Raw genomic sequence first — 18,131 nt, 5'->3', positions numbered from 1 at the left:
CTTTGGAGGGTACAATATAACAGCAAACAGACATATTCCCTGACCACAGTGAGCTTACATCTAGAGGATGAGCTTACACAGGGGAAAGGAAAGGGAGTTTTTACTGAACAATCCCCAGGGGAGGCAATGGGGCTAAGGGAAGGAAACGATCCTTTGGTTGAGACTGGGTTAACTCAAAAACTTGTCTAAATAATGATGTTAATGAGGCTACTCTTTCTAGAATAACCACATACTCACATTATAATGATCACTCAGATCCATTCGTAGTATTATTTCCTTTAATGGTACTAGTAAAGCACTAACTATGTGCCCAGCACTGTACTAAGCACTGGGGTAGATAGAAGATCATCAGGTTGGACACATTTCCTGTCCTATATGGGGCTCACAATCTGAGTCAGAGGAGTTGCTATTTTCATTCATAAGGAAGCGTCAAGGAGTTTCTTCAATGCACAAAGTTGTGGAAGTGAGAATGAATATCCTCAAATAAGGTATCCAGTGTTGTTAGGAAAAAGACAAACTTAATGGATGCAGGTGGGTTGGTTGTTCTGGTGAAGATTGAAAAACTGAAACTCACTTTTCCCCTCTAACAAAATGGTCAAGGTTGGAGAGTAAAACATGGATGCACAAAGGCAAATGGTGAAGGAGGGGCCCAGGAGCCCAGAAAACCCTTAAAGGTAAATATCCTCTCAATGAGAGAGGGAAATGATAGTGGGAGGAACTGGTATTTTCCAAGATGCCTGTTATGGCAAAAAGGGAGCAGATTAAACCCACACCAAACACCTGCAATCAATCAATCCTACCTACTTCTTCTGAAAAACAGAGCCCTTTACCTTTTCTCCTGGGCTCCTGAGGCCATCAAAGTGCCCGAGCTAAGCAGGTAGGATCACTCAGACTGGTTGTTTCAGAACTGGCAAAACAAAATATATTATTTTCACTAATAAATGAGGTGACTTCTGTTCCGCTTGTCCCAGACTGGCCTGATGGTTCTCAAGTCAAAATGATGTACTGGGCCTTCCAAAGCCTTTTTCTATTTCCGAGGTCTAGAGGAAACATGTATTTAAAAAGTATGACTAGATCGACTAGTAATAGGAAATCATCAGTCAATTTAGCAGCTTTTTTTCCTAAGTCGTTTAAAAAAATCCAAAGTGATTTTGAGCAAAAAAATCCGATAGCAAAATATGAATGTAAGCCACTAAGTCTGCTCTTTCCTTCAAGCAGCATCATAAGAGCACACCAACTCACATTAATAATGAAGTATGTTTCCCTAAGATACGGCTCAGTTTCTCTTAGGAAGGAGGAGAGGCAGCGGCTGCTGCAATACTCCTCCTTAAACTGCAGAAAACAAAGACAAACGAATCCAATCCAAATGTCCAGAGCCCAAGTTAGCTTCATGTGGTCTGAATAGTGAGGGTTGGGGATTCAAGAGGGGGAAAGTGTTAGAAGAGCACTTTAGAATTTATTTTAATACCACTCAAATCCTTAGTGTTACACCTCTGGGCTATCTGGACCCCACTTATTAAGTATATTTCAGGGAACTTGTTCCACTGGAGAACAACATTTCAATAGTACGCAAAATTACAGAACTTCTCGGTATAAAGCAAACTAGATTCCTATGTGCACTTAGTATTCTACAATTTTTCTTTTCCTAAGGACCTCAGCAGTTCATGCATCAACAACCTAACGGTTTTCATAGCTGTCCATAGAATCCATGAGGTCTGTTGTCTTTGTTAGATCTCAGCTTATAAAATTCAAAGCCCATTAACTACAGATATTTCACCTCGTTCAGCTACAGTGGCAAATAACACTTGGGCTCCTTATTTATATTGCTGCAACGTGCACTGATAATTTCCATGTTGTCATAAGTAGGCACCAAACCTCTAAAGGCAAGGCTTCAATAAAAATCATCACACCCATTAAAAAATATAGATAACTTCTCTCTGAAAAGCCACTAAACTTGATTTCTTCAAAAACTCAAGTAGGACTCTATACTACCACATTTTCAAAAACTAAGTGTGACAAATTCACATGAAGTGTTGCCTTATTGGAAAATTTACATTTTTTACAAGTTTGTAGAATCCATTAGAATGGTATAATGGTCCAGTGGATATTATTTGGAACAAATCATCCTCAGTCATTCGGTTCAGATTGTAAAAATACCTCTGCATTTAAACTAAAGAACAAAAAGGCAGTGTTAGTGTTCACTGAGCTGTCCCTATCCAGATGGCCATCGTGCCTGATTTTATTTCACCCTGTTTTAAGAATACCAAGTGTCAACCGTTCCTAGTGTTTGCTGAGGTGAGGGCTCTGAACAAAAAACAGAAAGTTCTCCAAAAACCCCAAACTGTGCCATCGGTCTCTGGCTATTTACACTGCCTTTAAGAGCTGAACATGACATGCGCTGATTTTCAACAAACTCCCATTTCAGAAAGGGGATGTGAAAGCGACTGCACGCAAAAAACCTCTTCTATTTTGGTATACTTAACACATACAGTAATCTATGTGTCCTATATATCATTTAACAAACTGCTTGGCAATTCTTCCAGGGCGTGGTATAATGACTGATTTAAAATCACTGCATTGCTAAAACTGCATTGTTCTTCATCAAGTTGAGTCATTTTTATGTGAAGTGTCAAGCTCTCTAACAAATAACTGCTGCCAGACAAATCAAGTTCCTCATCTTAAAGCTACGGCTAAATAGTTTATAGCTTTAATCTGCTCACTGAGGTGTGCAGTCTATGACAGTAATTATAAATGCAAGGAGAAATTATAGCTGAATGCTTTAACTGCATTAGGAGCCATTTGATGAACAATCATGATTGCCTGCTCATTTTCAACAATAGAGGGCAAGTTAGTGTCAATGCATTAGAGGGTTTTCAGTTCTGCTCTGCTCTTTCTTCCATTTACCACAGAATGTCACTTGTCTCCTATAAAGTAGAAAAAAGCACCATCGAAGCTTTAAACTTGATGTTAAAAAAGACAAAGGAGGAAATGGGGAGAAAAACTGTTTATCATTATGACTCATTTTTGTTTTGCAGCAGTTTACTTTTAAATCAGCTTATTACAGGTAACTGCTTGTTTACCTATTGGGGACTTTAAAACAAAAATCTCCTCCAGTTACCCCGCTGCAATGGAGTTTTCACTGATAAAGCATTATTTAAAAGAAAGGAAAGTTTAAAAAAAATCAAATTCCATAGAAGCTCAACAGTGAATTTGCTGCAGTTGTTTTTAGCCTCTTTGGTTATCACCGTCACCATCTGCACTCCGAACACCAAAGGTAGATTACAGAGTTTTGTTCTTTTTTTCCCTCTCTGGTGCGGGAAAGACATTTTTAATTTAGCTGAAGAATTACACAAATGTATTTTAAAGACATAAATCCATAAGAAAATATGAGCTAATTAAAACATTGCACTCCCTGCCGTTCATGGATTTTCAATTTAGCAAGAGAAAAAAAATGCATCTGGTTAAATGAAAGGATGCTACTGATGTCAGACTGCAGTACATGAAAAATAATGTTACTCCGTATTAAAGAACCCAAGTCTAAATTTCAGTTTAAAGGCACTGAAAGACCCAAATTAGGGGTGAAGGAACAGCAGCATCCAACGTATTCACCGTTAAGTTAAAAGGCTTTAGTCGAGATCCCAAAGATAAAGCTGAAATGAAGTTTTATTTAAAACAATGATATAAATTAATGTTTTCTTTCAGTTTCTGACCTTCAGTTGATTCACGTCATGTTTTCGAGGCTGAATCTCAAAACTTGGGTAGGAAAGATTAGAGGTTTTCACTTGGTTTTCTACTTTGCATCAGTAGGTTTTTCCTTGAATGCATTTCTTTACTGCTGTTGTTTAGGTAGCATTACATAGGACAGAGAAGCTATTCTTTCGTAAGGACTTTATGACATAGGCCTATTTCCTAAGATTTTCCATCTTATTTTTTTTCCTCCTATGGGAAAGTTAAGATAGAGAAGGAAAGTGACTTGAGCAAGGACACAAAACACAGCGAGTCATAGGAGCCACAAAGTTGTCAACCTATGAGCCCAAACTGGCATTCAGCTCCACTCCTTCCACGTTCCAGGATCAGATTCTTAGCCCCTGTTTTGGAGACACACCCCATTTTGTGAAAAAACGGTAATTACAAAAGTACTTATGCATTTTCAAAACTTTAATACTTTTTACACTTAATTTATATTATTTACATACACGATACTTTAAAAATCTATATGAAATATATGATGCAGTTCCCAGCCTATTTCTTAAGTCAAAGAATCCAGATGCATGTATATTTCTACAATCATTTTTAATGTAGTTGTTTGAAACCTTATTATTTAACAAATCTTTCGCAGAGGTGCAGAACAAACTCAGAAGAAAAAATTTTGAAGTCAAAACGTTATGTCCTACTGAGGATATAGGCATTTTCACTTGGAAATTTTGATAAAATCTATACAATCCTTTTCAAAATAACCCATTAATTTAATAACAATTTGTGCTATCATGCATAACAACTAAAATTATAGTTGCAGATAACCATACTAGCCCTCTGTCACCACTTTTTAAAAATATTCCTTAGTAGGTAAAATGCAATCTGCATGTTATACATTAGTGGCATTTCTGGGGTACTAATAAAATATCTGAAAAGTTTCCCAATTCTTGAAGATGTTCACATTGCATCTTATTATTTTTAGGTTTGTAACTTTTTCTTTTCATCTGGGCCCTATACAAGCAAGCCTGTTTTTCTACAATCTACCCGCTGGAATCACAGTAGAAAAATGTTTATACAAGTTTGGATGCTCAGGTTTCATCGTAATGATAACAGTATACTCCAGTGCTTTTAAGATTCAAATCGAAAGTATCTGTCAGGTATGAAGCCACAAAGATGCCAAAATAACTATTCTATTTAGGTACTAACAGAAGCCTCTTGTGTGCAGGTTTCCAAATTATTCGTTTACCTTCACAGCCCAAGTAAAAATACTGCAAGCTTCAAATTTCCACTAAAGATGCCTTTTCTCTTCCCTCTTCTTATTTACATACCACAATATTTTGGCAGAGATATATTTTTTTTTAAATGACTACTAAACTAACAAATGGAAAACTGGTCTGTATTATAGCACAATTAATGCCTTTTATTGCATTTGTTCTTTATTTCTGTATAAGTGGAATTACTGCTGGGGAACGTTTGCCAGTCTTCTCTGAGAATTGTGTGTGATGTGCTTTTGGCTAATTCAGAAAGGTCATGATTGAGAAGTAAAACTTAAGTTTCCAATATGAGATCAAACACGTGGACTTTTTCATATATTATCCATTGCGTGTTCTTGTGCATTAGATTATGCTTCAATTTGTAACCAAAAGAACAGATAGTGCCTAGAAAGATGACATTCTTTTCATAAAACACATCTTTAATTGACTCGAGAAGAAAAATTTAATCTGAAATTCAGGCCTTGGAGGGAGAAAAAAAAAACAACCCAATTCTGACCAGTGAGATTTCTTTTTGACTAAACACTTCCACTTTTTTCCCTTGAGGAAAGAATATTAAGCAGTGGTCCTCTACAGTCCCCTCAGGAATAAAGTAAGTAACGGCCTGGCTACGTCTAACGCCTAACAGCTAATAACACTGGCACGGCCAATGATTTCAAATGACTGCCAGATGATTTCAAATGAAATTCTGCAGGTCCTTTCCTGCTACTTTGAAAGTCCTTCGAAATGTGGAGTGTGTATAGCAAATAAAGCTCCTCTCAGTTCATCTGTTCAAGCAGTTCAGACAAACTGCATTCTGCATCTGCCTTATAGCACACAGTGATGTGGAAACTGGGGGCGTAGCACTTGTTGAAAGAAGCACAAAGAACCACTGTTTGGCTAGAGTTAAGGCTCATACAGGCAATGCTCTATTTTTTGGAGCTGGCCGGTTAGCCCGAATCCTTGCTTCTCTTTACCTACCCTTCTTCTACCTCCCTTGTAGCCGTTCATCGCTCAGAACATCTACCGGAAAGGAAAAAGAAGAAGGGCGAGCAGATAAAACTCCAATCTGCCACTTTGGCCACACGCTGGCAGCTTTGGTTAGATATCGGAGAGCAGAGAATACCTACTATTGTGAGTTTTGGAGATGGGTAGGTTTACCTCATCCAGTCTATTCTAGTCTCCCGTTCACTGGAACAACAGAAAGTGGGTTTGCAATACATCTACCATGCTTTACTCTGTCTAGAAGTAATGAATAAGACTAACTATTGGAACCCTATTTTACACTTGGTTATGTCTGCTACTTCTAAGCAAGCATATCTTCTTTCATATGGCTCCTACAATTCCCCCAAAGATAATTCACTATAGAGTGAATGCGTACCTTCAGGTCTATTCTTCATCCACCTCTGCTACAAACTGTGAATGGTGTTCGGGTGACTTGCTGTGTGTTTTGCTTAGATGAAGCTTTACTGCGTGTTTGCTCGCAAATGTCCGACAGCACAACTTACACTTGAATTTAGAGTCTGTGTCCTCTTCCCCAGCTATTGTTTCCGGTGATCTTTGAACAGATACCCTGGAGATTTCTTGCTCTACCTTGGTTTGCTGTTCCACTGCCAGCCTGTTCATGTCTTTCATTTGGAAACCTAGGTGGGACTCTAAGTGGCTGATGTAAGTAGATGGGGTTCTAAACTGAGATGCACAGTCACTGCAATAGAATATAGGGTGCCCCTTGTCCATGTTTTTCAAAAATTTAGTCCCTCCAGTTTTCCTAAGCTGATACTTGACATTTGCCAGCCAGTGGCTAATGGTGGTCATAGACAGTCCGGTAAACTTAGAAATCTGCATGCGCTCCTGCGGGCCTAAATCAGATAACAAATATTTACCTTCGGACGTCTGAAAGAGGCTGGAGGCAAACTGAGCTTGCAAAATCAGAAGGTGCTGAGGATTCCAGTTTGACTGCCTGCCCTTTCTTTTATGCAACGTGGAGACTTCGGTGGAGACGTCTTCAAAACGCCTGACGTCCATTTCCAGCTTCACGGAAGAGATCCTAGAAGACGTGGCAGGTTTTGGTGTGGTAGCTTTCGGAAGCACTTTGACCATGTCGGCGATGTCAGACAGAGCGTGTTTCTGAGGCGGGGACGTACACGACTGCGCTTGGGCAGACTCTGTTTTCTTGCTTTTGGATTTGGTCAGGTCTATGGGCTGATCGTTGCTTTCAAACAGGTAATGCCTGGACACGCTCGCTGGTCTCGATGGGGCAGGAGACAGAACCGGCTTCTCTATGACGCTGAGGTTTGGCTTGTGAAACATAGAAATTGTGCTAGAGCTGGGGCTTGAACTGGCCTGAGAACGCAGAGGCTCAGTGGCCTTGCCCAGGTGATTATTCAACACAGACTGCAGGGCGCTGAGGGGGTTGATGCCCGGCAGTTCCCCGGGATGGCTGGCGGCGGCACAGCCGTTGCTGAGAGAAGACGTCGGATCCTTGAGTTTTGGCTTTTCTTTCTCGCTGTTTTCTTTTGTTTTGTCCTCCTCCTTCAAGGGAGGTGACTCTGTCTTTTTGGAGTCTGAAGGGCTCTCGCTCTTGGGGAGTGACTCTCCCTCACTCTGGCTGAGGGAGGAACCTTCAGGTTGCGGACTGCTCTTTGTGTATTCCCTCGGGCCTTCGTCTCTGTCTTCTGATTCCTTCTTAACTTGGGTGCCCTGGGCCAGATTTGCAGGGACAGAGACAAGAGGCATGACCTTCCACTTGGGAGCGATGGGCCTCAATTTATTGGTGATCGTTGGTCTAATCTGCAGAACCTGCGAGCCCAATGGCAGAGAGGGCTTTGTCCCCTCGGAGAGCTGGTAGGCTGCGTGGATGCTAGGATACGCGCTCCAACTGGGAGCCCCGTTCTGAGCTTTGTTGATGGCTGTGGTCACCGTGTTCTCTAATGACTTTAAAATGTCCCCTCCTCCCTTGGATCCATCTTCTAAGTCCTCCTCCCTAAGATACTGGTATTTCATTGTAGGATCCAACGGTTTCTGAAGAGCGTCCTCGTAGTCTTCATTTTTGACCACTTTCTCGTCTTTGTTGATTTCATCTGGTTTTTCTTTTCTGCTCTCACTCTTTAGCTCCGCTGCAGACACTGCACCGTCTGATCCTGTGTTATTTGATGGCTTGGGCACGGGGATCTCACTGGCTGGAGGCTCTGACAACGTTTGCATTTTCTCTACCGCCAGGGGATCGAGCACCAGCTGTTTCCCCTTCTTGGATGCAGAACTGGTGACCTTCAGAAAGTGACCTGTGACCATCATGTGAGTGGTGAGCTGCTGCAAGGTATCATGGGAACTCCCGCACTCCATGCACTTCAGGATCTGGGATTTGCAGGCCTCAAACTGCCAGGTATAGCTGGCCCCGTTCTGGTAGCCATAGCGGTTGTTAGAGGATAACTGCAGGTTGGCATTTTTCTGAGGAGAAAACGTATCGGCAAAAGACCCGGTGGTAGAGTCCGGGGAACAAGGTCGGTTGACGTCAAAAACGCGTTTCTTTGCAGGAGTGACCATTTTTGAAGAAATGGTTGGTACGGGCTCCTTCAAAGGCACTTTTTGGTAATGCTTTGTTTTGATCATGTGGACACTCAGATCTTGCAAGGAGTCAAAGGAGTCACCACAGAACATACATTTGAGGACCTTTTGTGCATCTTCTTTGTCCATGTCCTGAAAGGCCCTTTTTCGGGGCTTTGAGTAGCTGGTTGGTCTGTGCTTGTCTTTTTTGCGGTTGTCATCTTGGTAGTGACCGGTTTCATTCATGTGTACTGTTAACTCGACTAAGGTGTCGTACGCCGCACTGCACTGTCTGCACCGAAACCGGCTGGCTCCCGTGAAGACCGTTCCGCACATTTTGCTGCTCTGCCTGTACAACTGGACGGAACTGAAAAGGTTGGGTTTGGAGACGGGTCTGGAAGGTAGGCTCTGTTGCAAGCTTTTTGACAAAGCATCCTGGTGCCAATCAAAGTCACTTTTATTGCCTCCATTGCGGTTGTCGCAGCTCCTCCGTTCGCTGTTAGATAACTTGAGACCGAGCCCTAAGCCTGTCCAATAGGAGTCTGTTAGGATGTTGGCATAGACTGCAGTCATTTTATCCATGCAATTGTGCGCCTCCTTCTGAAGTTTAGGGTGGGCGTTCGTTTTCTTTTCCGGGGCATCTTTACAGCAGTTGCTTTTAATGTCCGCCACTTGGTCACTGGCATCGCTCAAGAGAGATTCATTTTCTGCATCTTGATTAGACAGATGACTGCCTGGAGAGTTCTGGTAGCTAAAGCTACCTTTTTGCTCGGGGCCTGTTTCTACTTCCTCATCCGTTCCAGTGTCATTGCCGCCCTGAAGTTGAGCTACTGAATTGCCGTCTTCATCCTCTTCCTCCTCCTCTTTTATGTCCTCCTCCTCCTTCAATTCTTCCTCTTGGACATAACCTGAAATAGAACCGGAACACGTGAAATGCAGGTCAAGCACCAGGCTTTAATTTCTCGCACTGCGTTGAGAATATACCACACCCAACTCAAGGTTCATTTCACCTTCACTTCATGAACTATTAATGCAAGCAGCAGTAAGGGCCAAATGATGCCTTGTGTGGAGACTACTGCTCCTTACTGAGGGAGAGAATCATGATTCTTCACAGCTTTTCAAGCTCCCTAGTTGATCATTACATGTTTTAGGCATCTTATTCAAGCTGGTTTGGTGAGGGACAGCTTTTGGATTTATGCCTCTGACTTTCAGGTGCCAATATATTATCTCCTACCTGGCTTTCAAGAAAAAGAGGTTGGCTAGACACAGAAGTAGAAAATCGGACCCTCGCCATCCAGTTGATGGCTCGGATATCACGACATCTGGGTGTGACTATCTGGCTGTCAAACTAATTGTGAATGTTATGAAGTCATCTGGATGCCAAGCTACTCCACCTGATACAGATGAAAAATCTTTTAATAGGAGAGTGTGACATATGGCTTTCTGGAAAAGCAGAACATTATGGTGGAAGTCTAGAAACTAAAGGGAGAGTTAACCTAGAGTATATAAATAACATCCCAAAACTAGACCTAAAAGGCGAGTTTAGTGAACGCTATCTTATAAAGAATAAAAATTGAAAGGTCTAGGTAAGAGTAGGATAGTTGTGGGTCTGTTATGGTTTCTTTAATTTCTAAACTGAGCACTTATTCCAGTGCTCTACCAAGAGTAAGCGTTGAATAAATACCACTGACTGATTGAATTAGATGACATAGGGATATATATGCAGACCGATCTTCACCTGACCCTTCAAATAAGCAAATAGAGGCCTGTGATTTTAAATGCATGCCGATTTGCAGTTAGGCATTACAGACTAACAACTGCATACTTAATTTGTGGATACAAAATGCTATTTGCAGCTGCTCTCGGTATAAGTAATTATGTGGGCACAAATGTTGTGGGAGGATAAGCGAATAGATAGACCAACAGCGATCAACCTAAACAATGCATTTATCTTGCTTTTTGCAAGGGATTTAGTTCTTGGGTTCCAAAAGGGGAGAGAACTGGGGAGGTTTTCACTTCACTTGGCAGCATTCTTACTATTTCATTTCTGCAATTTCCTCTTATATCCTACTGATGGGAAGAGGGCCCTCTCACCCACCAATAATTTTACCACTGATATACAGTGCCTATTCCCGGGCATATGGTCTGACAACTTATGTAGGCAGGGTTTCAAAATTCCCTAAAGAGGATAAAATAATTAGATGAGTGAAGAAGGAGTAAATGTGTCCTATATACCTTGATGCATGGATAGGGAGTTAGGAAGGGAAGAGTTGAGAAAAGAGAGGTAAGAGTTGGGAGAGATTGGAGATAGAGCTTACATATCAAACAATGGTATCTACTGAGCACTTACAGTGTGCAGAGCAGAGTCTCTCTGAAAGAACTAACTGGGGGATTGGCTGACGTTTGCTGATTGTACTCACATACAGTAAAAGTGGAAGTTCCTCGCCAGACTGATCACACTAACTACACAGAACTCATAAATGAGAAAAGCAAGTGAAAAACATCACAAGAAAAATAAGAATCCACTGAATTCAGCTCCCGCTGCGGTCAAGGTTGTGCTCTGAATCTCAGAGTTTAGAAATAAAGCACCCTACTTGTTGTGAATATGGGTTTACGTGCACCCAGTAGGAAAAGAAATGTCTTTCTTGCTGACATTTGGAAACTGACTACGAGAGCCCATCCATTTCTCACAATCTACTTTGTCCTTCTAAACGGATTCACCAGAAGGAAAAGTATCAGACAACCAACACCTCCCCCACAATACAGATAAAATTTTCTGCTTAATTAGGCATTGACATGTTTACTATAACTTTTACAGAAGAATAACTCATGCTGAGAGGTCCCTTTCTGTTTTTCTCCATAGCGTGGAGACCACAGCTAATGAAAAATATAAGGTAACACATGATAAGCCCCCACAGAAACTTGCCAAGGCATTAGTCAAAGTGAGTGTAGTTTAATAATGGCTAAAGATGATAGGCAACTTAAAAAACACAACCACACTTTTATTCTGAACAATTTAAACCGTTCGCTTTAAGTGATTTCGATTGCTATTGACACTTTATGAAGACAGTGGGGGCATCTGGAATGAAGACGATATGGATAAAAAATGAATATCTGCCTCTCCTTCTATCAAAGACTTAGGAGCAGCGTGGCTTAGTGGAAAGAGCACAGGCTCGAGAGTCAAAGGACGTGGGTTCTAATCCCCGCTCTGCCATATGTCTGCTGTGTGACCTTGGGCAATCCACTTAACCTCTCTATGCCTCAGTTACCTCATCTGTCAAATGGCGATTACGACTGTGAGCCCCACGTGGGACAACCTGATTACCTTGCATCTACCCCAGCACTTAGAACAGAGCTTGGCACCTAGTAAGCGCTTAACAAATACTATAATCATCATCTTTATCATCATCACCCATATGTATAACTGAACAAACTTGTAGGGCATCAATTTATACAGTTCAAAGCTTTTTCAATAGGAAAAAACATTTATAATTAGATTTCTCTTTTATTTCCACACAGTGCTTTAGGCGGGCTTCACTGTCCATAGCTTGTAAAGAGGTCATTTAGGCACTGTTTGATAAAGTCTGTGTGAGTATTCTACTCATGGTTTTATAGTCCTCTATTTAGTGTGAGCACACTGGCTTCTGTTCCCTCTACTAGGAATATTCAGGGATTGATAATATTTCACTGTAAGGGGCAGAGTGCCCTCTGCCTGTATAAGCAGCATTCGCAGAAGCCCAGGTGAGATCCCTCAAGGAGAGAGGGCAGCATGAGGACTCCAACCAATTGACTGAAATACCGATGGCCACCTGGGCATCCTCTATCAGTGTTCATAGGTGCCGTGATGAATTGTTTGGCAAATGCCACTTTGGGACTCTCTGAGGTGCCACTCTTCACGGGTAATGGCATGTGTCAACTTCGAAGCATGGATGAGTATGTACCCTTGGGTGTATCTGTGAAGGGATGTTAGGAATGAGGATATTTACATAGTATGTGTTTGTGAGGCATGGGTCAAACTGGGTCATACATATGAACTTGATTTTGCAAATGTAAAATCCACCGGTTAATTTAAGAACACATGAGCTGGTATAGATGGGTCTCAGTACGGCTTTGTCAAACAGGCTTGGGACTGGCCTTAGGTGCAGGCCATGGAATGGAGAAGTGGGCTCAGACTGGTAAAGTGGTTCATGTCCCCATTGGTTTCAGATCCTTTTGAGCCTCCGGTTAGTGGCAGCTAGAAGCAGCGTGGACAATGGAAAGACCCGAGGGCTTGTGAGTCAGATGACCTGGGTTCTAATCCCGACTCTGCCACTTACCTGCTGTGTGACCTTGGGCAAGCCACTTAACTTCTCTGTGCCTTACTTACCTCATCTGTAAAATGAGGATTGAGACTGTGAGCCACATGTGGAACAGGGACTGTGTTCAATCTGATAACCTTGTATCTACCCCAGGGCTTAGAACAGTGCTTGGAACATGGTAAGCACTTAATACCACAATTATTAATTATTATTATTTGTGTAACTGAACTGAGTTGGGGTGAGGGGGAGACGCTGCAGACAGGAAACAGGCATTGCTCTTCTGCACTGTTAGTTCATGGGCACAAAAAACTCCAATTCCCCAAAGTCCTCAGATATAACCATGCATGTGTAAACCATCCTGGTCTTTTTTCCCCTGGAGAACTAATCAGATTTAGTTGGATGTTGGTCCCTGTATGAGCCCAATACTTATCCACTTTGGTTGGTCCATATCCTACAATTTCACTCTGTAACTCTGTTGAGTGAATGAGGGAACAATGGATTATAATGATATCTTGACTTTCTAAAACTGCTTTCATTTTTTTCAAAGCACTTTCAGATCCATTATCTCATAGCTTTCTTCACAACATCTCTGTGAGGTAGGGGTAATTAGCATTATGAGTTCCATTTTGTGGATGAGTAAACTGAGGTCCAGGGTGGTGCTCCTTTGAAGGCAGAAAACATATATCTTTATTCTGTGACTTGTCAAGTGTCCTGCAACAAATGGGTGCTCAATACAAACAAATTCTACTACCTCGGAGGTTGTGATTGGCCCCAGTTCACAAAACAGGCAGGTCATCCAGTTAGTACTAGAACCTCTGGTTCCTGGCCCCAGGTTTTCTACACTAGATCACAAATGTTTCCAACAAAACAAGATATCCTTAGATTCCAAAGAAACAGACATCTTTAGATTGTAAGTCCCTTGAAGGGAAGGGACCATGTCCAAGCCCCATCTGTGTCTTCTCTCCCAGTACTTCGTATATTGCTGCGCACACAGTAATCACCTAACCAATAATTTTGCTATAACCTCTTTTCACTCATGGCACTCTCCCAGACCACACTGGAGGCATCAGTTTCCAAAAGTTTCTTACCAGCAGAAACTGAAATAAATTCTCAATTAAGGTCCCAAATGAGCAGTCCTCCTAAGGCAATTAGAAATTAGAACTCCTCCATCTTGAATCTTTAGGTGACAGCTTATCTGGAAGGTAGTGTGGGTTTCACTTGCCCAGTTCCTTGCTACTCAGGTTGCCGGGCAAGTTTGAGAAACCAACTCTACGGTGGCCCGATTTCTCGTTCTGACTTCACAGACAAAGCAATAATGAGGCAATACATTTCCCCCTAGAGGACTATGGGGTTTCTCTACCCTGACTTGAGACAGCTCATCTTCTACCTAGCAAGGACCAAAGAATTGTTGGAGGATGGTTCATTTAGAGCTTCAATGACAGACACTTTGAGGGCAGGGATCATGTCTAGCAACTTTGTTGTACTCTCCCATAAGCCAATGGAGGGACTGGAGCCAATGGGGTCATGAACAACTTTACCAGTGTGAGCCCACTTCTCCATTCCATGGCCTGCTCCTTAGGCCAGTCCCAAGTCTGTTTTACCAAGCCGTACTGAGATCCATCTATACCAGCTCATGTGTTCTTAAATTAACCAGTGGATTTTACATTTGCAAAATCAAAATCTTACCTGTGTACTCTTTTCCCAGCATTTAGTACAGTGCTCTAAACACAGTAAGCACTTAATAAATTATATTACTATTATTATATTACTACTACTCTCCTAAGCATTTAATATAGTATTCTGCACATGGTAAGCTCTCAATAAATACCACCAATCGACTGATTGGATAGTGTACCAAGTTACTCCTTATTGGAGGAATCGGAAACCTTAGAGGGCAAAGAGTTTTCAATTGTTTATGCTTATCTGGGAAAGTCATAAAAGTGGCTGTTTTGTGTTTCAGTTAAAAGCATTAGAAATTGTAAAATTCAATTTAGTATCTCATTGTTTCAGCTCCCCCAAGTAAGGCAGGCTTTTGGTGAAATTGTGCAAAATAATTCATTGGTGTGATGAAGTTAGATATCAAGTTTCTATAAGAAGCATATCTTTGTGGTTGAGTTGAAAGTCCCATAATACGGCATTTGCAGTAAAGACACGGAGGTTTCAAAATAGTGGCACAGTGGGACTAGTTCTTACCCGAGCGACATTAATAGATCCAGCAGTAGAGTTTCAAAAACTAATCAGGGTTTGGCCAAGGCCTGACTTGACATCCGATTCAGTTGTGACATGAGAGTCTTCGCCAATATATCACAATTTCTAAATGGCCATTTAAAATTTGATAAAGAACTATGATGCCAACTAAGAACTATATGGAGGAGGTAATTGATCAGATCAAGACTATTTCTCTACACCCCCAGCAGGAGTACTGTATTACAAGAGATAAAGTGTGGACCTCCCGCCATGATAGTCTAATAGTTTGGTGGCTATGGTCTAAAAGACTGTTAATATGTATATTATTATTGGCACTAATTGGCACCCTCGTTGGCAGCCCGAACAAAGAGTTAGAAGATTAAATGTTCATGGAAATGTAACTCTCTTTCATCCCTTCTAGAGCTGGGATGAGGGATGCTAGGAGGGCATTGGTCGGGGGAGACTTATGTTCCTGCTCTGCTCCTCAGAAAGGACGGCAGTCTCTGGAGCTTGAATTCAGCTCCCTTTCTTAGCCTGACATCCATTCATAACACACACACGTACACACACACCTCTAAGCTTCACGCTTTAAGCGATCCTGGGAACGATTTCGGTTCACGCACATTTTTAAAGAGGTTTTTTGTCCTTAGGAGGAAAAATAAAATCTGTTGCATAATTTTTTTTCTTGACGTACACATAACTCTAGTGAAAGTAAGTGGGACTTGTGCAGACAGACCAGAGGGGTCTGTTCACTTCTATAAATGAATAATACCAAAAGTGAGTAAATAGAGATTTTGGTTTAGAGCAATCTCAAAGAATGAGGGAGCACAGTAAGGAGGCCGCTTATCCCAGATCTGCCACTTGTCAGCTGTGTGACTGTCGGCAAGTCACTTAACTTCTCTGTCCCTCAGTTACCTCATCTGTAAAATGGGGATTAAGACCGTGAGCCTCACATGGGACAACCTGATTACCCTGTATCTACCCCAGAGCTTAGAACAGTGCTCTGCACATATTAAGTGCTTAACAAATACCAATTTTATTATTATTATTATTATTAGCAAGAGCACCATAAGTGGTCTACCTTTATGAGTTGAGTGCTTTTTGAAGGTCATTGGGAGCAATAAGATCTGCTCTCCTTCTATAGAAGCTTCATTTTCCTGCGACCTCTCTGCAAGTGTTGTAAGTATATATCAGGTTAGGTTATATGCCATAGAATATATCTGCTCAACGCATACTTTGATACATAGTCATTTTCTAAAGGTAACATGACTGTTCTTAAATGCCAAGTTCTTCTAAACATCATGCACTACTTACACCCCAGTATTTTCCATCTGTAAGAAAGAATGATTGATTGCTGGAATGTGGGATTGTCACCTTCCAACCCCAAATTACTGAGAAGTTATGCAAGTTTAGAATGTGTCTATATAGGCAAACTGAAGCAGAATGTTGACGCTATCTGCTGGCTAGCGAAATAAAAAACCCTGCTGTTATCAATAGCAGTAATAATAGTTATATAGCATTTATTAAGCATTTATTATGTGCTAAGTACTGGTTTAGGGACAAGGTTATGACAGCAGACATAATCTCTGCTCCACTTGGGCTCACATTATATCTTATTCCCATTTCCTTGAAGAAACTGAGGCCTAAAGAGCTTAAATGGCTATTCCCAAGGTCACAGAGTAGACTAAGCTGAAAGCTGAAACTCAACCCCAGGTCTCCTGACTCCCAGGCTCTTTTCATTACACTATGTTGCCTTCCTGTTGAAGAAAATAAAATTGCTTTTTGAACTGAATGAATAATCCAGATTGGCACTTTATATTAATCAATCTAGCTGGATAATTCCTTAATTTACTACTTCACCTGTGTGGTTATGGGATTGGTATCACACAAATTAATATTAATGAGCCTTAATTCTCCCTGATAATCAAATGTTTTGTAGCTTTTCACCACAGTTGCTTGCATGTCTCAATTACTCGCAGTGGTGGGGAAAAGCTGAGTGTGACCTGCATCTCCTTCAACCTTGGCAGGGCCCAATAGTCAGAAATAGGGTCCAGAGAGGTAGAACCTCAGAGGAGAGACAAAAGAGACAGGGAGAAAGGAATAGAGAGAGTGAGAAAACAAGACAGGAAGAAAGGAAGAGAGAGAGTGAGAAAGCCAAAGAGAAGCTCACAGAGAGAAGCCAGCAATGAATCCTAGCCCCAAATTAAATAATTTTTTTTAAAAAAACCCCACTGAACACTACAGGCCAATTTTAAAGCAATGGAAGTACAAACAAAAAATCTGAAGTGTGTGGATTTGACAGAATGGCAGAAAAATGGTTTCGATGTGGAAACGAAACTGCCAAACCTGGGGATGCAATCAAGTACAGCTCAAGTCAGCAACGGATGATAGTGCATGTGTAGACAGCTGGGAACGTTTAGTCACATTGTGCAGCTGGTTTAGCTGCAGAACCTGACAGCAAGCAGCCCCCCAGTGCTGCTGCTTGGTAAACATGATTACCTTTAGACTGCTACTTTATCTTGTTGGTTTGGCAGTGTATTACTAGTAAGTGCAGGATAAGGGCAGACCAAGAGACAGCGATTCCCTTGCTTTTCCTCCTCGGGTTTGTTAGAGGGAGAAGGTGAGGAAGGTCAGTAATTACAGTCTGCCTTGTCCAAAACACTTCAAGGAGAAGGTAAATGAATTTTGTACCCAGTGTTGCAAACTTCGACAGGTGATTGTTTGCCCTTAAAATTGATTCCTAGAACTGACTGGCTGGCCTCTATAGTTTTCATACGTTGCTCTGTCCGCGAAGAGGATACAACCAGCAGCTGCCCTTGAGCTTCGACACTGTCTATGGACTCTGTCTCTGAATCTCAGGAACTTTTCCGTTCCTGCTCTCCGACCCAGATACTAAACTAGGAGTCCTACGGGTGGTCCCCAGAGGCCAGGCAGAATGGTAGCAGGATGGGGGCAGGGGAGGGAGGCGGGCAGGCAAGGGAGGTGGGCAGGGAAGGGAGGCGGGCAGGGTAGGGAGGCGGGCAGGGCTGTCAGTACCTCTGCACATCAGCTGGTGATTGTGTGGATATGTGGGCCAATCAAGAGGCATGCGTGAGGATACTAGCATGATAGACCGACTCCTGGGTCCCTAGAAACCCAGCCTATAGTTGGCCAGGAG

At 41.9% G+C, this 18,131-nt stretch overlaps 1 protein-coding gene across 8 annotated transcripts in view; it reads right to left on the bottom strand.

The window, feature by feature from the left end:
* Positions 1-18,131, bottom strand: part of TSHZ2 (teashirt zinc finger homeobox 2) — a 359,031-nt gene that overhangs the window by 129,845 nt on the left and 211,055 nt on the right. For 4 of the 8 annotated variants that reach the window (XM_029070279.1, XM_029070273.2, XM_029070278.2 and 1 more), the window contains exon 3: positions 4,141-9,397. In XM_029070279.1, the coding sequence (XP_028926112.1) occupies positions 6,336-9,397 (3,062 nt within the window). In that variant the 3' untranslated portion in view covers positions 4,141-6,335. Of the gene's footprint in view, positions 1-3,726; positions 4,089-4,140; positions 9,398-18,131 lie in introns of those variants that run through there. The other 4 variants (XM_029070276.2, XM_029070274.2, XM_029070280.2 and 1 more) reach the window with 4 other exon arrangements.

Source organism: Ornithorhynchus anatinus, chromosome 8 (assembly GCF_004115215.2).
Source record: "Ornithorhynchus anatinus isolate Pmale09 chromosome 8, mOrnAna1.pri.v4, whole genome shotgun sequence".
Classification (NCBI taxonomy): Eukaryota; Metazoa; Chordata; class Mammalia; order Monotremata; family Ornithorhynchidae; genus Ornithorhynchus; species Ornithorhynchus anatinus.
The sequence above is the reverse complement of the archived record's forward strand: the minus strand, read 5'-3'. Positions and strand labels throughout refer to the sequence as shown.